Source organism: Engystomops pustulosus, chromosome 10 (genome assembly GCF_040894005.1).
Source record: "Engystomops pustulosus chromosome 10, aEngPut4.maternal, whole genome shotgun sequence".
NCBI classification, from domain to species: Eukaryota; Metazoa; Chordata; class Amphibia; order Anura; family Leptodactylidae; genus Engystomops; species Engystomops pustulosus.
In genome coordinates this window covers 6,955,521-6,978,806 of record NC_092420.1, presented here as the reverse complement: position 1 = coordinate 6,978,806, position 23,286 = coordinate 6,955,521, and the positions used below count along the sequence as shown (strand labels likewise).

Below are 23,286 nucleotides of genomic sequence, written 5' to 3'. Positions count from 1 at the left end.
TCCTGTGTGATACTGTCTGCTGAGCTGTGTATCTAATCCCATGATGTGTGACACTGCCGGCTGAGCTGTGTATCTAATCCCATAGTGTGATACTTGAGCAGATTTATAAATAATTCCTTAGTAGTTGCTGTGCTCATCCCCTCCGGACTCGCTGAGTGTCTTGGAGTCTCCGGGGGACAAGGAGCGGGGGTCAGTCAGGGGTCAGAAGCCGCTGATAACATGAAACTGTAATTTAGGATAAGACTCACAATCAGCACAAGGTCCCAGATATTATCCCTTTCCCTTCTCCTATGAATTCTGGGATTGGCGAATAGTCACCCAGCTTTCCCAGAATGAGAAAAGTTGTGATGTATCAGATGTGATAATGTGATATCATTGTGATACTTCTCTGCTCTCTGACCTAGAAGGATGGCCCCACCAGAGCCCTGGATATAGTGGAGGAGCTGGTGACATCGGAGAAAGTGTAAGTACACAGGGTACCTACCTCTGACTCGTCCACCTCTGCTCCGCTCTGAGCCACTGCTGTGCTTTTCCATCTTAAGTTTGCTAAAGACTTTCCTCAGGGCATAGAGGAGCAGCTGCGGAGCAGTTTAATGCAGATTGCTAAGAGCACAGCAGTGTGAGGACACGCCCTCACTACAATCCTTGAATATACATCCATATAACACAGTCCTGCTGCTACTAAAACATACAAAAAGGTCTGATTACACATATCTCCAGGGACAATACATAACACTGGCTGTGGAGAACACAGAGCACAGCAGTGTGAGGACATACCACCAATGCACTTGGAGAAGCTACAATCCTGGAATATAAATCCATATTTCACAGTCCTGCTGCTACTAACAATTTACACAGAGGTCTGATTACACAACTCTACAGGGACAGTACATACCACTGGCTGCAGTCTGTATGGTCACACCTGCTGATAGGTTCCCTTAACTTGTGGCTCTCTAGTTGTCTTGTAACTACATGTCCCAGCAGACATCATACAATGCTGGGAGTCTTAGTTGTAAAGTCACAATTTTGCTAACATCGGGCGTCAATGGCAGATTATGTAGATACTGAATGTCAGATTAAAGGACACAATAGGTAAATAATCGTCTTTATCTGTTTTCTTCCAGATACGTGGAAACTTTGAGGCGTCTGCACACGGTAAGTGCATTGTGTAGTGATCATATGGCTCCATGTGCAGGGGCCCCAGTGCAGCACCTGGCCCCAGGGTGACCGCAGCCGTTGTACAGGGGCAATGGGTCTGCATAGACATTAGCAGGAGTGTGTACTGCGCCGCTGCTTATGCTGCCATATAAATAATGGCCGATGAATAAATAAAGGGACAAGGTGATGGCGGTGACAACACGCAGGAGACGGCACCGATAAATAATGGATGATAAGACACAATCAGCAGCAGCGATAATGTGCGGAAAGTGAGAGGCTAAACACACAGCCGCATACATTATTAATCCCCCCACAAACTGCGCCCGTTATCAGGGTCCCACATTGTCACGGAGCCGAGTGACGTCCACATCCAGCGCGGTCACAGATCCCAGTCCTCAGGAGACTCCGCCGTATACAATGTCCTGGTGGCAGGAGGGAGATAAGAGAGAGAAGAGCAAAGAGCAGACCGAGGACTGGGATAAGGAGGAGCCCTGACCATAATACTGACATAATGGGGGTCATTTATTAACGGCCCGATTCACGTTTTTCCGTAGGGTTTTGGTATTTTTTCCGTTTTGCGCCGAATTCCGCCAGGGTTTTTGGCACACGCGATCGTGCATGCGACGGAAATCGGGGGGCATGGCCGTCAGAAAAACCCGACGGATTCGGAAAAACTGCCGTATTTTAAAAAAAAAATTTGGTCACATGCACCATACTTACATGCACCAGGAACTGATCAGTGAACTCCGACGCACCTCAGTGCAGCAGCAACACCTGGTGGACATCGGGCACTGGATCTTCATGAATCGCCGGAAGACCCGAACTCTCATCGGAGAAGCCGCCGCTGGAACGCGACAGGACCGGGTAAGTAAATGTGCTCCATTGTGCACGTAGTACTGACGTAACGGGCACATTTACTAAGAGCAGTGCAGTGTGTACTATGTGCAGTGTCCTGTGTACAGTGCAGGGGGCGCCAGATTCAGGATTTCTGGTGCATGTTCTTCATGAATCTGGCGCCCCCTGAACTGCCCCAACAGAGGGCACCACTTTTTTTGGTGCATCTTTCTCATAGGGCGTGCAACACACTGCTGTCTGACTTTGCATGATAAATCTGGTGCAAGGACCAACCGAGAAGCAGAACGCCACCTAATTTGTGTCACATGATGCCTAGTGCAGCCTCACCAAAATTGTGGCACAGACACTTCTTAAATTCTTAATGTGCAAGCATTGTGAATGTGCAAAATTTGATAGAAAACGGGAGAGCCCTTAGTAAATGTGCCCCATTGTGAACAATCTTACTATAATACTGCTCCTATGTACAGGAATATAACTACTATAATACTACCCCCTATGTACAGGAATATAACTACTATAATACTGCCCCCTATGTACAAGAATATAACTACTATAATACTGCCCCCTATGTACAGGAATATAACTACTATAATACTGCCCCCTATGTAAAGGAATATAACTACTATAATACTGCCCCCTATGTACAAGAATATAACTACTATAATACTGCCCCCTATGTACAAGAATATAACTACTATAATACTGCCCCCCTATGTACAGGAATATAACTACTATAATACTGCCCCCTATGTACAGGAATATAACTACTATAATACTGCCCCCTATGTACAGGAATATAACTACTATAATACTGCCCCCTATGTACAGGAATATAACTACTATAATACTGCCCCCTATGTACAAGAATATAACTACTATAATACTGCCCCCTATGTACAGGAATATAACTACTATAATACTGCCCCCATGTACAGGAATATAACTACTATAATACTGCCCCCTATGTACAGGAATATAACTACTATAATACTGCCCCCTATGTACAAGAATATAACTACTATAATACTGCCCCCTATGTACAAGAATATAACTACTATAATACTGCCCCCTATGTACAGGAATATAACTACTATAATACTGCCCCCCTATGTACAGGAATATAACTACTATAATACTGCCCCCTATGTACAGGAATATAACTACTATAATACTGCCCCCTATGTACAAGAATATAACTACTATAATACTGCCCCCTATGTACAAGAATATAACTACTATAATACTGCCCCCTATGTACAAGAATATAACTACTATAATACTGCCCCCTATGTACAAGAATATAACTACTATAATACTGCTCCCTATGTACAGGAATATAACTACTATAATACTGCTCCCTATGTACAAGAATATAACTACTATAATACTGCCCCCTATGTACAGGAATATAACTACTATAATACTGCCCCCTATGTACAGGAATATAACTACTATAATACTGCCCCTATGTACAGGAATATAACTACTATAATACTGCCCCCTATGTACAGGAATATAACTACTATAATACTGCCCCCTATGTACAGGAATATAACTACTATAATACTGCCCCCTATGTACAGGAATATAACTACTATAATACTGCCCCCTATGTACAGGAATATAACTACTATAATACTGCCCCCCTATGTACAAGAATATAACTACTATAATACTGCCCCCTATGTACAAGAATATAACTACTATAATACTGCCCCCTATGTACAGGAATATAACTACTATAATACTGCCCCCTATGTATAAGAATATAACTATCATATACTACAGACTTGTGTATGTTTTTGTTTTCCTGACATGATGGAATGTCTGTTCTGTGAATATTGGGTTTGTTCTGGGTGTTTCCTACGCAGTATATAATGTCACATTATCATTATGTAATAATTAGCTGGGTCTGACGCCTCCTCTGTGGCCGCTGTGTTGGATCTCCTGTATCCTGGCAGATCAGCTCCTGGGCGAGGATTTGTTAGACTATCAATGGACGACTTATGCGGCTAATAGTTCCTCTGTCTATTTCGGAATTTCAAGCAGCTCGGCCGCGTCCCTTCCCCTGACCTCCCCCATTCATCCGTTCACCCTGCAGCTCCGAGCCCAGTTATTTGTTTCTTTAATAGAATCAGTCATTACACCCCAACATAGAGGAACGCAGGACGGGGATGGAAATGAGGACAGGACTGAAGAGGCAGAAACCAATAGGAGGTTGTCAGGGTCAAACAAGATACCACAGTGATGTCACAGTACAGGGATAATACACACAGTGATGTCACAGTACAGGGATAATACACACAGTGATGTCACAGTACAGAGATAATACACACAGCGATGTCACAGTACAGGGATAATACACACAGTGATGTCACAGTACAGAGATAATACACACAGTGATGTCACAGTATAGAGATAATACACACAGTGATGTCACAGTACAGGGATAATACACACAGCGATGTCACAGTACAGAGATAATACACACAGCGATGTCACAGTACAGGGATAATACACACAGTGATGTCACAGTACAGAGATAATACACACAGTGATGTCACAGTACAGGGGATAATACACACAGTGATGTCACAGTACAGAGATAATACACACAGTGATGTCACAGTACAGAGATAATACACACAGTGATGTCACAGTACAGGGGATAATACACACAGTGATGTCACAGTACAGGGATAATACACACAGTGATGTCACAGTACAGAGATAATACACACAGTGATGTCACAGTACAGGGATAATACACACAGTGATGTCACAGTACAGGGATTCACCAGCAGCAGAATAGTGAGTGCAGCTCTGAGGTATAATACAGGATGTAACTCAGGATCAGTACAGGATAAGTAATGTCATGTATGTACACAGTGACTGCACCAGCAGCAGAATAGTGAGTGCAGCTCTGGAATATAATACAGGATGTAACTCAGGATCAGTGCAGGATAAGTAATGCCATGTATGTACACAGTGACTGCACCAGCAGCAGAATAGTGAGTGCAGCTCTGGGGTATAATACAGGATGTAACTCAGAATCAGTACAAGATAAGTAATGTCATGTATGTACACAGTGACTGCACCAGCAGCAGAATAGTGAGTGCAGCTCTGGGGTATAATACAGGATGTAACTCAGGATCAGTACAGGATAAGTAATGTCATGTATGTACACAGTGACTGCACCAGCAGCAGAATAGTGAGTGCAGTTCTGGGGTATAATACAGGATGTAACTCAGGATCAGTACAGGATAAGTAATGTCATGTATGTACACAGTGACTGCACCAGCAGCAGAATAGTGAGTGCAGCTCTGGGGTATATTACAGGATGTAACTCAGGATCAGTACAGGATAAGTAATGTCATGTATGTACACAGTGACTGCACCAGCAGCAGAATAGTGAGTGCAGCTCTGGGGTATAATACAGGAGGTAACTCAGGAGCAGTACAGGATAAGTAATGTCATGTATGTACACAGTGACTGCACCAGCAGCAGAATAGTGAGTGCAGCTCTGGGGTATATTACAGGATGTAACTCAGGATCAGTACAGGATAAGTAATGTCATGTATGTACACAGTGACTGCACCAGCAGCAGAATAGTGAGTGCAGCTCTGGAGTATAATACAGGATGTAACTCAGGAGCAGTACAGGATAAGTAATGTCATGTATGTACACAGTGACTGCACCAGCAGCAGAATAGTGAGTGCAGCTCTGGGGTATAATACAGGATGTAACTCAGGATCAGTACAGGATAAGTAATGTCATGTATGTACACAGTGACTGCACCAGCAGCAGAATAGTGAGTGCAGCTCTGGGGTATAATACAGGAGGTAACTCAGGATCAGTACAGGATAAGTAATGTCATGTATGTACACAGTGACTGCACCAGCAGCAGAATAGTGAGTGCAGCTCTGGAGTATAATACAGGATGTAACTCAGGATCAGTACAGGATAAGTAATGTCATGTATGTACACAGTGACTGCACCAGCAGCAGAATAGTGAGTAAATGGTTTTGTTATTTCTTCTCTCCATTGTGTGATTATATTTTGGGTAATCACATATTTTGCACTGATTGATAAGATGAAAGGTGTGATAGTAATTCTCACCTTCCCGGGGTGTGACGTGTTGTGGGGTGCGGGGGTGTGAGCGCTATGGATGAGTGTTTGGGAGGTCAGGACGTCTATTGTCCTGGATAATCGCAGGATGAGCAGTATCTGCCCTGATAATTCTGCTTCCTGTCATTGGCTCTTTATCTGGAGATGTCTGGGATAATTCAGTCCAGTCTTCAAGGAAATCACTTTCTTGTAATAGAGGTCGTCCAGGGGAGATGGAGGCAGTGGGGCTCATTCACTAAGGGCTTCGCGCTGCTCTTTTGTTGTACTGTGGACATTCTTCATGGCTAAAACCTCTTGCACCGGTATTTAACAAGTGTTTGCGGTGCTATTGCGGTGCAACCCTTTTTGTCTCGCAGCTGCGCTGCCTCCATGCGCCGCGTATTAGGGGGCGTGATACCGGTCGGTCCGACTGATTCAACTTCCAATTTGTGTCGCTCGCCCTATGTTAAAGGTTCACCACAAAAAAGATGGTGACCTCTGTCGGACCTGGGCGGGGAAGCGACACATTCATGATTTTTGGCGCATGCAGCGTTATACGCACTATATTATATGCACTTTTAGCGCAATTTCCGACTTTCTAAGTAAAAGTGCCCCAATGTCTGACCATGGAAGGTTCTGGATACATAGACTACAGGCCCATTGTAATGGAGGTTTGGGTGTTCAGAGTTGTTTTAGCTGCTCTGCTCACCTTCTATCTATCTCCTATCTATCCATCTATCTATCTCATATCTATCTATCTATCTCCTATCTATCTCTCTCCTATCTATCTATCTATCTATCTATCTATCTATCTATCTATCTCCTATCTATCTATCTCATATCTATCTATCTATCTATCTCCTATCTATCTATCTATCTATCTATCTATCTATCTATCTATCTATCTCCCTATTTGATATCTATCTATCTATCTCATATCTATCTATCTATCTATCTATCTCTCTCTTTCATATCTATCTTGGATCTATCTATGATGCACAGGGTTCCTGCTATCATGGCTCTTGCAGCCGGTGACAGTCTCGCTGTATTATTACCTATTATTCCATCTGCAGAGACATAAAATAAGTTCAGGAAAGGTCATTTTGTCCAAAAGAGTCTCATCTCTGGCTCCAGGGGGATACGCAATGATATTATCCAATCAGTGTGCAGGGCTTGGGTGATTGACGAGCGAGTCCTGCGCCTGCCCTGGAGAGGAAGGACAGCAGTGTTCATGCAGAAGAGACTGCGCTGCTCCTGGGGCCATTGCTGGGACTAGCCCATCCAGGGGACAGGGGGTATAATGTATATACAGGGAGGGTAATTATCGGTTTTCTGCGCCCACCGCTTGTCATTGCCGCTGGATATAATCAGATCAATTAAATAATTAAATACGTTGAAAATAGGTGTTGTGATAAGTGATCCTATAAATCCGCCAGGCGCTCCACTAACTGCTCTATTATTCCCCTAACTGCTTCCATCATCAGGGCCATCGTTTTCTGCTGATTTAACTCTTTAACCACTTAAAGGGGAAGTCCACCTCTATTAATCCGGAGCTTGTAGCGATGGGATATGTCTAATACAAGTCACTATTACTCTCCAGGGAAAGCTGGTTCATGATGCAGACAATCCAGTGTAGCCGACGCCAGAGCCGGGGGATTATAGTAGATCTGCAGATCCATCAGGTCTAAATTATAATCCTGCAACATTGATCCCGGGTAAAGCAAAAAAAAAAACCTAATAATAAATCAAAAGTGACGCCAATTAGCACATAATAAAAATCCCTGGATTAACGTCTCATCCCAAGAATCTAGGTACCATGTGACCGGGATATTCATACACTGTGGACATCCTGGTCCGTCCTGACCCTGAACAATGTATCAGCCATTAGAACTGTGACAGTGAGGTCCAAAGTCTCTGCTCTTACAGTAAAGAAGCTGTCTACCTTGGACTCTAATCCACCCATAACTTCAATCCCTTGCACTCTAGTTCACCCATAAACTCTCATCCACCCATTTCCTTCATTCCCTTTCACTCTCATCCACCAATAATCTGCAATCCGCACCTTAGCCCTTATCACATTGCATTATAATCCACCTATAACCTTCATTGCCTTGCACACTAATCTTCCCCCACAATCTTGATCTTTTTGCACTCTTATCGCACGACTAGAAACCTGTGCAAGCACAGTACAAAGTCAGACAGAAAACTGGTGATAACACGTTACTAAATGTGGACCTTTGTGTGAACACGGACTTATTTGTTCACACTCCAATCCACCCATAGTTTTATTACCTTGTGCTCTAATCTACCTACAACACTTATTCCCTTACGCTCTAAACCACCCATCAACTTAATTTCCTTGCACTCTAATCCACCCATAGGGGCACATTTACTTACCCATCCGTTGGAGTTCACCAAAAGTGCATTGTCCGTGTATAATGCGCTGTGCCACAATTCACTAAGATCATGCACCTGATATCCTGCTCCCGCTCAGGTCCCCGGAGTTCACCTTCTTCTTCCTGGTGCATGTAAGTGCATTGTCCGTGTATAATGCGCTGTGCAGGGAGTCACTAAGATCATGCACCCAATATCCTGCATGTGTCGCTTTCCCGCTCAGGTCCGCCAGAGTTCACCTTCTTCTTCCTGGTGCATGTAAGTGCATTGTCCGTGTATAATGCGCTGTGCGGGGAGTCACTAAGATCCTGTGCCCGATATCCTGCATGTGTCGCTTCCCCGCTCAGGTCCCCGGAGTTCACCTTCTTCTTCCTGGTGCATGTAAGTGCATTGTCCGTGTATAATGCGCTGTGCGGGGAGTCACTAAGCTCGTGCGCCCGATATCCTGCATGTGTCGCTTCCCCGCTCAGGTCCCCGGAGTTCACCTTCTTCTTCCTGGTGCATGTAAGTGCATTGTCCGTGTATAATGCGCTGTGCCACAATTCACTAAGATCCTGCCCCCGATATCCTGCATGTGTCCCTTCCCCGCTCAGGTCCGCCGGAGTTCACGTTCTTCTTCCTGGTGCATGTAAGTGCACAATTTGAAAATAAAATCCCGCGCTCAGTCCGAATCAGTCGGATCGTCCAAGGCCCCTCACCCCATTTCTGTCGCATGAAAGCAGCATAGCTGTGCCAAAGTCCGATCGCATGCACCAAAAACCCAGAGCAGACACCTGTTTAAATACCTGTCCAAGCCGTGCAATCCCCGAAAAAAGTGCTAAGTCCGACTAAAGTACGATCCGCGACCCTTAGTAAATGAGCCCCATAGTCTTTGTTGTCTTGCACTCTAATCTACTCATCAGCTCTTTACTTACCCAGTCACTCAAGTTCACAGAAAGTGCATTGTCCGTCTATGATGTAGCAGGCATCTATTCACTAAGATGGTGCGCCTGAAATCACGAATGTCTCGCTTCCCCGCTCTGGTCCGACAGAGTTCACCATCTTTTTTGTGGCGCACCTTTAACATAGGGCGTGGTATAGAATTTCAAAGTTAAATACGGCGCTCGGTCTGGCACGCCCCCTAATTTGTGTCGCATGGAAGCAGCGCAGCTGCGTCATAAAAGGGGTCACGTGCGCCACAATCGCAGCGCAGACACTCAATAATACTTTGGCAAGCCGTTTTAGCCATTAAGAATGTGCACAGTCTGACTAAAGTGCAGCACGACCCTTAGTAAATGAGCCCCATTGTCTTCATTACCTTGTATGCCACCCTATCTATAACTTTGGTCACCCTCCATTGCATAGTTTATATATATATATATAAAAGGACCGTCACATGACCGCACGGCTCCATTGTCCTTCCTTCGCGATATTTCACCTTCAGGACCCAGTTACGGTTATTGATTGAGATGCAGCGATTCTCATTTGACCCGCAGAGCGGCAATCCTCTGGGACATTAGACCTGAAAGCGACAGATACTCCGTATCTATATTAATAAAGCACCTGACACTTTGTCTTTGATATTGTCTTGGTGGGGGTCAGAGGTCATCCCATCGAAAAACCTCACTTTATTCCAGGAATAACCAAGCGTGAAGTCACCGTGAAGGTCGGTAAGTGGGGAGTCACGATATTCGCAGTCCCCACCTTACAGGGAGAAATGTATAGCAGGAAGGACGGCCGCTTCCTGAATTCCAGGCTGGGTCATGTGACATTTCCGACCGTCCTGGTGATGCTGTGAATCTCCATTCAGGACAATGGGCTGTTTTTGGTTACGGAGCCATTGTGCGATGCTCTGCAGCCTTCATTGTGCACAGAGAGATGTGGATTTCAATGAACGTAGGCGACTCGAACTACAAGTCTCAGCATGCACTATTCAAAACTAAGAGCATATTAGCATCGCAGCTGAAGAAACTGAGTTGTATAAGTTTATCATAGCTGAGGGTTTGTTACAGTTGCATCTAGCCTTGACAATCCTATGTGCCTGGACTGCAGCCTGATACATTGTAACAAATTTGTCTTGCTGATTGTCTGAGCTCATATAGGATTGTCTGGGCTTGATACAACTGTAACAAAATCTCAGCTGTGAGAAGTACAAGGTCTCAATGATTATATTTGATAAGATATTTTATGTAATAACCAAGTTTTGATGCTCTTGTGCGGACGTTGCGATGTTTAAAGGGGAAGTACGCCTGGAGGATGGGCCGGCAGTGCTCTGATGACTATGTTGTCGTGGCTTATCCTTAGCCGCTGATCTCCGCTTGCACTTCTGTGATGATTTATTCTCCATGTCTGGCTGTAAGCGAGGCTTCTCCATGCAGATAACACGTCTTTTAACGCTCTGCACCCGAGCGCTCTCCAGGGGGATGTGTCAGCTCTTTCAGCTTCTGCCATTTAATGCTTTATGGATTTCTTGAGCAAATGTGATGTTAGAAGAATTCTCCTCCAAACTATCAGGGGTCAGGATGCTGAGATGTTAGTATTGACCCTTCATCCTAAACCGGGGTGTATCCCTTTAAAGGAGTTCTCTACATGTCAGTGAGGCTTAACACATTGGGGGTCATTTACTAAGGGCCCGATTCACGTTTTCCCGACGTGTTACCCGAATATTTCCGATTTGCGCCGATTTTCCCTGTATTGCCCCGGGATTTTGGCGCACGCGATCGGATTGTGGCGCATCGGCGCTGGCATGCACACGACGGAAATCGAGGGGCGTGGCCAAACGAAAACCCGACGGATTCGGAAAAACCACCGAATTTAAAAAACAAAAATTGTCACGGGACTCGCGCTTACCTTCACCAGGAATAGGCCGGTGAACTTCAGTGCATTCCAGCGGGCTTTGGGGAACTTCGGCGCAGCGCCACCTGGTGGACGTCGGAGGAACTACCTTAGTGAATCCCAGCCGGAACCCGAATCCACCACAGAGAACGCGCAGCTGGATCGCAAATGGACCGGGTAAGTAAATGTGCCCCATAGAGGCTCATTTACTTACCTGGTCCAGTCACAATCCTGCAGCACGTTCTCCAACGCTGATTCGGGTCTGCCGGGATTCACTAAGGTCGTGCGCCCGATATCCAGCTGGTGTCGCTGCTGCGCCGAGATCCGCTGGAGTTCACCTTCTTCTTCTCGGTGCATGTAAGTGCTTGATCTTACGACACATTTTGTTTTTTAAATTCCGCAGTTTTTCCGAATCTGTGGGGTTGTCCGAATAATAAGAAGTGAAGATAAGCAGAAATGGGACGGCCAGCCCTCCGATTTGTATCGCGTGAAAGCCGGCGCCATTGCAACACAAACTGATTTGCGTGTGACACAATCGCCGTCGCGATCCCCGAAAAGTCAGGAAAACCGAGAAAAATTACGGCCGCGGGACCCTTACTAAATAAGCCGCAATGTGCCCAAAAAAATAATTCGCCCATTTTATTTTCAGGCAATCACAAGTATGGTGGCTGAGTGGTTAGCATTACAGTCTTGCAGCGCTAGGGACATGGGTTTAAGTCCTATCCAGGTCAACATCTGCAAAGAGTTTGTATGTTCTCTCCATGTTTGTGTGGGTTTCCTCCAGTTTCCTCCCACACTCCAAAACCTACATACTGGTAGGTTGATTAGATTGTGAGCCCCATGGGGACAGGGACTGATCTGGCAAAGCTTTGTGCAGCGCTGTGTAATCTGTGTGCGCTATATAAATAAAGAATTATTATATAAACCACTACTGGAGGTTCACCCCAAATGAACTTAGTTGGCATTGAAGTGACAGCAATCTCCCCAGCCCTGATTACAGTGAGGTTGATGCTGCACCATCCTAATAGCAATTTATTTCATTTCATTCCAGCAGTTCCACGCATCAGTGCTCCGAGCCATCGGGAGTGAGGAGGAGGATGAGGAGGAAGAGCTGAGGCTGCGACATGGACTGAGCCAACTGCAGTATGTCTACCTATTACATGAGGAGGTTCTGGAGGAACTGGAAGATAGGATAAAGCACTGGTGAGTCCTGGGGTATGTGTAATGGGACTATATTATACTGCAGAGCTGCACTCACTATTCTGCTGCTGGTGCAGTCACTGTGTACATACATGACATTACTTATCCTGTACTGATCCTGAGTTACATCCTGTATTATACTCCAGAGCTGCACTCACTATTCTGCTGCTGGTGCAGTCACTGTGTACATACATGACATTACTTATCCTGTACTGATCCTGAGTTACATCCTGTATTATACTCCAGAGCTGCACTCACTATTCTGCTGCTGGTGCAGTCACTGTGTACATACATGACATTACTTATCCTGTACTGATCCTGAGTTACATCCTGTATTATACTCCAGAGCTGCACTCACTATTCTGCTGCTGGTGCAGTCACTGTGTACATACATGACATTACTTATCCTGTACTGATCCTGAGTTACATCCTGTATTATACCCCAGAGCTGCACTCACTATTCTGCTGCTGGTGCAGTCACTGTGTACATACATGACATTACTTATCCTGTACTGATCCTGAGTTACATCCTGTATTATACCTCCAGAGCTGCACTCACTATTCTGCTGGTGGTGCAGTCACTGTGTACATACATGACATTACTTATCCTGTACTGATCCTGAGTTACATCCTGTATTATACCACCAGAGCTGCACTCACTATTCTGCTGCTGGTGCAGTCACTGTGTACATACATGACATTACTTATCCTGTACTGATCCTGAGTTACATCCTGTATTATACTCCAGAGCTGCACTCACTATTCTGCTGCTGGCGCAGTCACTGTGTACATACATGACATTACTTATCCTGTACTGATCCTGAGTTACATCCTGTATTATACTCCAGAGCTGCACTCACTATTCTGCTGCTGGTGCACTCACTGTGTACATACATGACATTACTTATGTATAATCATTTTATAACTATATGTTTTTTATCTCTGTTTACAGGGATGAAACCCAGAAAATTGCAGATGTGTTTTTAAGTCGGGAATCTAAATTCCAGCACCATACGGCCTTTATTGTTGCTTTTGATAAGACAACAGCTGCTCTTGAAGATTGTAGCCTCAAATCCCCCCAGGTCACCGCTGTCATAAGAGACTTCGAAGTGAGTGGAATCCTTTGAATTGTTATTTAGGACTAGTTGCTCTTGACAACCAATCAGTGCTCAGCTTTCCCTTCTCAAACGGCTCTTATACAACGAAAGCTGCACTGTGATTGGTTGCAAATTATTAGCATCTTAGTTTGTTGTAACCCAGCTTTCCTAGATGCCTTCCATGACAATACAGATAACATTGGAAATTTTGATTATTTTCTCATTATTCTGAAAAGCAGAGGAACTTCCAGCGAGGACAGTCGAGTGTTAAACATGAATTGGTGAAAGTGGTGCAAAGAATTTTCCAGTATCACATGATCCTCACAGGTGAGATCCATCTCTTCAAGGACAAATCTGACTTTGCAATCATTTGTATATCGCATCAGTGCAGGGAGTTGGCAGATAGTATTTCGGTATACAGCTCCCATGCAGAGTTATGTGTCTCTAAGGTTACAGACTACACTGAAACGTTATGTAACCTGACCATCAGTCACATGTCAGTCCCTCTATAGATCATCAGAAAGAGGAGATAGACAGTTTCAGACCAGGATAGGAACTCTCTGTCCGGGAGGAAAATATAACAGCCTCCAGATCAATTTCTTCCTGGATTCTAACTGGAAACTAATTTTTTCCTGGTTCAGCCTATTTCTTATATTTGCAATCATTGACATAATTACATCTCCTCCCTGACTGCCCATAAAACTTTCAGCAATGAAACTGGTCACTACCCAGCGCTACACACAGAGTCCTCTTATATCCCCTTAGATTCATCCCACTGCTGTATATAATGCCTCTTGTATAAAAGAATATAACTACTATAATACTGCCCCCTATGTACAAGAATATAACTACTATAATACTGCCCCCTATGTACAGGAATATAACTACTATAATACTGCCCCCTATGTACAGGAATATAACTACTATAATACTGCCCCCTATGTACAGGAATATAACTACTATAATACTGCCCCCTATGTACCGGAATATAACTACTATAATACTGCCCCCTATGTACAGGGATATAACTACTATAATACTGCCCCCTATGTACAGGAATATAACTACTATAACACTGCCCCCTATGTACAGGAATATAACTACTATAATACTGCCCCTATGTACAGGAATATAACTACTATAATACTGCCCCCTATGTACAGGAATATAACTACTATAATACTGCCCCCTATGTACAGGAATATAACTACTATAATACTGCCCCCTATGTACAAGAATATAACTACTATAATACTGCCCCCTATGTACAGGAATATAACTACTATAATACTGCCCCCTATGTACCGGAATATAACTACTATAATACTGCCCCCTATGTACAGGGATATAACTACTATAATACTGCCCCCTATGTACAGGAATATAACTACTATAACACTGCCCCCTATGTACAGGAATATAACTACTATAATACTGCCCCTATGTACAGGAATATAACTACTATAATACTGCCCCCTATGTACAGGAATATAACTACTATAATACTGCCCCCTATGTACAGGAATATAACTACTATAATACTGCCCCCTATGTACAAGAATATAACTACTATAATACTGCCCCCTATGTACAAGAATATAACTACTATAATACTGCCCCTATGTACAGGAATATAACTACTATAATACTGCCCCCTATGTACAGGAATATAACTACTATAATACTGCCCCCTATGTACAAGAATATAACTACTATAATACTGCCCCCTATGTACAAGAATATAACTACTATAATACTGCCCCCTATGTACAAGAATATAACTACTATAATACTGCCCCCTATGTACAGGAATATAACTACTATAATACTGCCTCCTATGTACAGGAATATAACTACTATAATACTGCCCCTATGTACTGGAATATAACTACTATAATACTGCCCCCTATGTACAAGAATATAACTACTATAATACTGCCCCCTATGTACAAGAATATAACTACTATAATACTGCCCCCTATGTACAAGAATATAACTACTATAATACTGCCCCTTATGTACAGGGATATAACTACTATAATACTGCCCCATTATGTACAAGAATATAACTACTATAACACTGCCTCCTATGTACAAAAATATAACTACTATAATACTGCCCCCTATGTACAGGGATATAACTACTATAATACTGCCCCATTATGTACAAGAATATAACCACTATAATACTGCCTCCTATGTACAAGAATATAACTACTCTAATAGTGCCCCCTATGTACAGGGATATAACTACTATAATACTGCCCCATTATGTACAAGAATATAACTACTATAATACTGCCCCCTATGTACAGGAATATAACTACTATAATACTGCCTCCTATGTACAAGAATATAACTACTATAATACTGCCCCCTAGGTACAAGAATATAACTACTATAATACTGCCCCCTATGTACAGGAATATAACTACTATAATACTGCCCCCTATGTACAAGAATATAACTACTATAATACTGCCTCCTATGTACAGGAATATAACTACTATAATACTGCCCCCTATGTACAAGAATATAACTACTATAATACTGCCCCCTATGTACAGGAATATAACTACTATAATACTGTCCCCTATGTACAGGAATATAACTACTATAATACTGCCCCCTATGTACAGGAATATAACTACTATAATACTGCCCCCTATGTACAAGAATATAACTACTATAATACTGCCACCTATGTACAAGAATATACCTCCTATAATACTGCTCCTGTGTGGTTACTGTTGCCCTTTCTATAACCCACAAAAATAAAACTTTCTATCACAGTGCACAGAGTATGACTTTAGTAATAAAGTTGTGTATTTTGTATAAATCTCGGGTGACATATGTGACTGTGAGTTGCTCCTCGCCCTGGGGACACCTGTGCCGGTGACAGTAATGAATTTGATGCTGTGTCTGAGCTGCGGTGTCGCTCCTCTGACAATTGAGAAATGTAATATTGTTCCATCAGATTACGGCTGTGATGAGGAGTCGGGGCAGATATATGAGCGCCGCTCCTCGCTCTGACAGATTGGTGTCAGGCTCCTGATTTTTAATAAAAAACTGAATTCACAATATGTAAAGATCCGTCCCCCGATGCAAGGAATATCCCGGAGATTGCAGAATATTTCAGATAAAAGCAGCAAAATAACAAACATTCAGAAACTTTCCCAAATGTTTTACTTTTTGTTTACATGAACTGTGATCATTGTAGAATAAAGTCCATGTTACAGCCCTTCCCCATTCATTTCCTAGGACCAGTAGCTGAACACTGGTGCTGGCCCAGTCCTGCTCACAGCTGAGGGTATGTTACAGTGTTTCAGTCTAGACAATCTCCTCTGAGCTCAACCACATGGACTCCAGACTGATACATTGTTACAACACAGAGATTTGTGTTTAGCCTCAGGGAGAATTGTGCACATGATACAATTGTAACAAATCCTGATGTTATTGTTTACTCCAGGGATATTATTAATCTTTTGTATCTCTTTTATCTGTAGATTATTTGAACAATCTCTGTCCTGATTTGGTGGAATATGAAGATACACAGGGTGGGTATGAGAGGAGAACACTGTGGATGTGCTGTCTTTATATACTGTGTATATATGAGTATATATATATTTAGACTGTATGTAATCTCCCAAAATACACATAGAACCGAAAAACTAAGAATATTTGTGTCAAATATTTTTGGAAAAGCTTCCAATGATACCAAATCATTCGATTCAAAGAAACATATCCAACAGGAAAGAAGACCTAAGATAATCATCTCTCCAATTCGTGAGAGGTGAGGACACGCATTACACCTGGCCCCTACCTGTAAGAGGCGGGACTCACATTACACCCGCCCCCGATTTGTGAGAGGCGGGGACTCACATTACACCCGCCCCTGATGTGTGAGAGGTGGGGACTCACATTACACCAGCCCCCGATGTGTGAGAGGCGGGGACTCACATTACACCCGCCCCCGATGTGTGAGAGGCGGGGACTCACATTACACCCGCCCCCGATGTGTGAGAGGTGGGGAGTCACATTACACCAGCCCCCGATGTGTGAGAGGCGGGGACTCACATTACACCCGCCCCTGATGTGTGAGAGGTGGGGACTCACATTACACCCGCCCCCAATGTGTGAGAGGTGGGGACTCACATTACACCAGCCCCCGATGTGTGAGAGGCGGGGACTCACATTACACCAGCCTCCGATGTGTGAGAGGTGGGGACTCACTCTCCGAAGAGAACAGAAAACTACTACGTCCACGTCTCCGTCTCTGGGTTACTCTGAATGTCGTTTATACATAAGATAATTAGGTTCCCCCACCTCACCCCAGGGGTGTAAACACAGGGTCAACTTTAGTATCATTGGAAAGATTTTTTTGTTTTCTGTTGTCTATTTCTGGAGATTTGCACATTTTTGAACAATTTCTTTACCCATTTTGACTTTTGGTGTAATCATTGTATGAAAATGAATTGAATCGTCGATTGAATGTAATTTTTCCTAGGGAATCCGAATCCGCCATAAAAATGTGGATTCCCATCTAAGATTTTACCGTTGCCACGCGCTATCATTGGATAGATTTTTGAAAAATATACTTATGTACAATTATATTTTTGGTTTGCATTTGGTGAGACCTTCCCCCCTCCCCGCCTTTTTGTTACACCCTGTGTAGCTGCCCTATGGGTGTGCGCTGTATACCGCCATAGTGCAGGACTCGGCATCACTGACAGTCACGCGGGTTAATTAATGCCCATGTGTCGGCTGCTGCCGGAGTCTCTTCATCAAAGTCAGACTTAAGGAACTTCCAGACGGCCGTCGCCTCGTCTGTGCAAATTTAGTTGCAGTCAATTTATCAAACTCAAATGTGGGCAGAGCGCGGCAGACGGGGGAGAATCTGAGTTGCAAAATTGTTTCATCACGTTGACACATAATCAATGGCGGCAATGAAAATTCATGGAGCGCGCAGTTAAACCCGGATAATACAATACGAGTCAGAATAACGTAAAATTACACTAAAAAAAATCAACCACCAAGGTGACCAACACCCGGATCCGGAGGGAAAGTTGGGAAGAGTTTGGAAGCGGTGCCTCACTGCAATGCATCATGGTCCTAAACTTCTCTTATAGAGATTGATACATTGTAACATGGATTCATTGTTCATTAGAATGTGGCAGTATATATTGTGTACAGTGTATATATGTAGAACTGATTCTAATAGACTCCTCTTCTATCTCAGCGGCGCTGCTCATCGTCTCGGAGGTCGCAGATCGCGCAATAGAGAGTATGCGACACGGGGTAAGTGCATGAAACATGTTGACCTTTTGTGACACCTGGACGGTTTGGTGTGGGGTCACTCCTAAGGGCGTGATCTAAGTGACCATCCTGAGGTCCATATCTGGGCTTCATAGCTGGGAGACCCCCGGGTTGCCACCTCTTGGAGTGGTCCTGATATAAGTGGTGAAGGGATAGAGTAGTCACGTTATGTGCTGTTTTTGGGGGGTCCTAGTACTGTTAAGTGGTAGTGATGTCTTCCTTGAAGAATGGGAGGTCATGTGGGACACCGGATTAGTGGGCTTTGTATAGCGAGGTGCCTTCAGACACCCCTTCTGGCATTGGAAGTCATCTGATTGGTTCCCCCAGATGTCCGCTCTCTTGGGGTTCACCAGTTTCTATTATTATATCTTTGCTCTGATCCTATCTCTATGTAGTCTCCGGTGTTTCCTCCAGGGACGACTTGTCAGCATTGAGAAATGTCCGGAGCGTTTACATGTCGGCCCCCCGGGAGCTCACAGAGTTTTCTCCTCCATCTGGACATTTTCTCATTGCTGGGTCGATACAAGTCCGGATCAATAAGTCCATCGGCAGATCTGGTCAGGGAGGACGTGAGGCTTCTCTTACTCTGTAACTGAGGATTGGCTTCATCACTTGTACATAAATCCTGGACAGTGACATAGTAGCTGAGACCCGCCAGTTCTATCCCTAATTGTTCCATCTTGTAGATATAACACAGGGGATACACTGCACCTGCCCCCGGGAATCCTCCAATAGCATTAACATATCCGTGGACGGTTCCTGTGCACCTGGTGGTCATTGGTGGCCCCTAATGTGTCTTCTAAACCATACATGGGGTCATCCGTGGTATGGGACACAAAGTGATATTTCACCACAATGAGGGAACCTGTCAGCAGGTGGGGCCATACAGACTGCAGCCAGTGTTATGTATCGTCCCTGGAGAGATGTGTAATGAGACCTTTGTGTATATTGTTAGTAACAGCAGGACTGTGATATATTGTTTCATATCCCAGGATTGTAGCTTCTCCAAGTGCATTGGGGCATGTCCGCACACTGCTGTGCTCTCTGCACCCAATGTTATGTATTGTCCCTGGAGATATGTGTAGTTATACCTTTGTGCATATTGTTAGTAGCAGCAGGACTGTGAAATAAAAATTAACATTCCAGGACTGGGCTGAGGTCATGTCCTCACACTGCTGTGCTCTGTGAACTCTGAAGACAGTGGTAGGTAGTGTCATAGGGGAGATATGTAATTAGAAAAATAAAAGAACATGTCCTTGAATGAAGGTCTATTATGCCATTACTGTATACGTGCAGTACCACTAGTGACCACCGGGGATGCTATTCCATTCCAATGATTATACAGTTATCTTATAATAATGTATATTATCCAGAATAACCTTATATTTGTATTTTACACCAAAATAATTGCCTACACAAAATAAAACGAGGTCACCGTCCCTTTAAAGAAACAGAATTGTCTGTGTGTATAGAGTTCAGGTGCACAATGTTGCAGGTTTATTTTTGCACGCACAGTGTGAGTGTTGTCCTCACGCCCGTGCCCTGTGATTCACACCCGCGTCCCCTGCCACCTGCTGAGCCCCCAGCGCGGTGTGAAGGCGATTAATCAGATAGGACAGACGCTGGAGATGGGCAGCGCGCGTTCTGCTGTCAGCGCAGGATTACTGCCAGCTCCGCCGTGATTTATACCGCACAACACAAAGCAACGCAATTAAAATAACATTTGTAGATGGGACAATGGAGAAGAGTCAATGAATCGTCTGTTCTGTCTCTTCTAGGAGAATCTGCAGAAATTGGTTCAGATTGAGTACAGCGTCCGGGGACAGCGCAGCCTCCTCCAGCCTGGGAGAGTAAGTACTCGACACCGCAACATCATCACCCAGGAGTCTCATCATCTCCACTACGAGAGGTTTTCTCCAAGAACTTCTGTGCTTAAAGGAGAAATCCACCACAATGATCTATTACAGTGACCAGGTGCAAGGCAGCGACAGATGACACTGGGGGGACAGGGACACTGGGGGTACAGGACAGGGACACGCTGACACTTGGGGGGGCAGAACAGGGACATGCTGACACTTGGGGGGGCAGAACAGGGACATGCTGACACTTGGGGGGGCAGAACAGGGACATGCTGACACTTGGGGGTACAGGACAGGGACACGCTGACACTTGGGGGACAGGACAGGGACACGCTGACACTTGAAGGGGGGACAGGGACACGCTGACACTTGGGGGACAAGGACACGCTGACACTTGGGGGGGACAGGACAGGGACACGCTGACACTTGGGGGGGGGACAGGACAAGGACACGCTGACACTTGGGGGGGACAGGACAGGGACACGCTGACACTTGGGGGGGGGACAGGACAGGGACACGCTGACACTTGGGGGTACAGGACAGGGACACGCTGACACTTGGGGGGACAGGACAGAAACACGCTGACACTTGGGGGACAGGACAGGGACACGCTGACACTTGGGGGACAGGACAGGGACACGCTGACACTTGGGGGACAGGACAGGGACACGCTGACACTTGGGGGACAGGACAAGGACACGCTGACACTTGGGGGACAGGACAGGGACACGCTGACACTTGGGGGGACAGGACAGGGACACGCTGACACTTGGGGGGACAGGACAGGGACACGCTGACACTTGGGGGGACAGGACAGGGACACGCTGACACTTGGGGGGGACAGGACAGGGACACGCTGACACTTGGGGGGGACAGGACAGGGACACGCTGACACTTGGGGGGACAGGACAGGGACACGCTGACACTTGGGGGACAGGACAGGGACACGCTGACACTTGGGGGACAGGACAGGGAACCGCTGACACTTGGGGGGCCAGGACAGGGACATGCTGACACTTGGGGAGACAGGACAGGGACACGCTGACACTTGGGGGGCAGGACAGGGACACGCTGACACTTGGGGGACAGGACAGGGACACGCTGACACTTGGGGGACAGGACAGGGACACGCTGACACTTGGGGGACAGGACAGGGACACGCTGACACTTGGGGGACAGGACAAGGACACGCTGACACTTGGGGGACAGGACAGGGACACGCTGACACTTGGGGGGACAGGACAGGGACACGCTGACACTTGGGGGGGGGGGGACAGGACAGGGACACGCTGACACTTGGGGGACAGGACAGGGACACGCTGACACTTGGGGGGGGGACAGGACAGAGACACGCTGACACTTGGGGGACAGGACAGGGTCACAGTGAAGGTTTGCCCCGCGCCTGTCCTGTGCGCCCCTATGAGATGTTCTCGGGGTCTTGTACTGTACATGATGCTATTTTTAGCAGTAATTGGCATTGTATGTGTGTGTGGCGCCGGTCATGTGACATGCGTTCTCCTCGTTCTTCCGCTCGTTATTCTTCTCACTCCGCTCTCTCTCTATTCTCACAGGAGTTTGTTAAGGAGGGGACGTTAATGAAGGTGTCTGGGAAAAACCATCATCCTCGACACTTGTTTCTGGTAAGATGATCCATGTCTGAGGTGTGTGTGATGGGGGATGGGGGTGACACGTTCTACTACATCACAAAAACCCTTTAATTATCGCGCCAAACACATATTTCAAGGTCGATCTCATCCGTCCTGTCTATAAATAGGAAGCTGTGTATAAGGAGAGGATGGTGGGTTCTCTTAAAATTAGGTCACATCCTTCAACCCAAATTGTACAAAGTCGCAGGTAGGCGCATCCCCAATGATGTCGTTCAGATACACATGTAACGTAATAATGGGTTTGCTGCTTTCTCTTCCCAGTGTCAGTGGCGGGAAACCTCATAGTATTGGAGGTCAAGGTGGGCAGCATGGGAAACTGTCAGCAGGCAGGAACCCAGTATCACAAGATACCTGTAATCTAGGATCCGGATCAAACACCTTCCTGCGGGGTAGAGGGGGACAATGGACAGGAGTGCACAATGTCACTTCATCTACCCACAGTTTTGCAGTGCATCCTGGGAAAGAGAGTATGCATACAATAATCTCTTATTTATCAAAAGCTTCCCGTCCTCTGCCACCACTAGGAGGCACTAGTGAGGTAACTGTGTCCTCCTGCTGGATATCTTATTATACCTGCGTATTACAACTCAGGTCACGATGTCAGGACTTTTCGCGGCTCTGGATGAGGAGTAGCCACTGCTGACTGTCACCGGACCCCTCCGCAGGGTCCCGGCCGCCCCTCACGCTGCATTCCTATGTGAGGGAGCATCCTGCCAGGAAACTTCCCCGCTCCCGCTCCTGGAGCCGATTTCCTGATTCCAGCCTATTGTTTACAGGGATGTTAAAACTTCTCAGATACAAAACAAGGACCCTTCCCTG

At 45.3% G+C, this 23,286-nt stretch overlaps 1 protein-coding gene across 10 annotated transcripts in view; it reads left to right on the top strand.

The window, feature by feature from the left end:
• FGD5 (FYVE, RhoGEF and PH domain containing 5) overlaps positions 1 to 23,286 on the top strand; it is an 81,623-nt gene that overhangs the window by 33,493 nt on the left and 24,844 nt on the right. For 3 of the 10 annotated variants that reach the window (XM_072127128.1, XM_072127126.1, XM_072127120.1), the window contains exons 4-12: positions 405 to 463; positions 1,125 to 1,155; positions 12,380 to 12,531; positions 13,481 to 13,637; positions 13,862 to 13,952; positions 17,132 to 17,182; positions 18,865 to 18,923; positions 20,720 to 20,791; positions 22,372 to 22,440. In XM_072127128.1, the coding sequence (XP_071983229.1) occupies positions 405 to 463; positions 1,125 to 1,155; positions 12,380 to 12,531; positions 13,481 to 13,637; positions 13,862 to 13,952; positions 17,132 to 17,182; positions 18,865 to 18,923; positions 20,720 to 20,791; positions 22,372 to 22,440 (741 nt within the window). The remainder of the gene's footprint in view (positions 1 to 404; positions 464 to 1,124; positions 1,156 to 12,379; positions 12,532 to 13,480; positions 13,638 to 13,861; positions 13,953 to 17,131; positions 17,183 to 18,864; positions 18,924 to 20,719; positions 20,792 to 22,371; positions 22,441 to 23,286) is intronic. The other 7 variants (XM_072127127.1, XM_072127124.1, XM_072127129.1 and 4 more) reach the window with 5 other exon arrangements.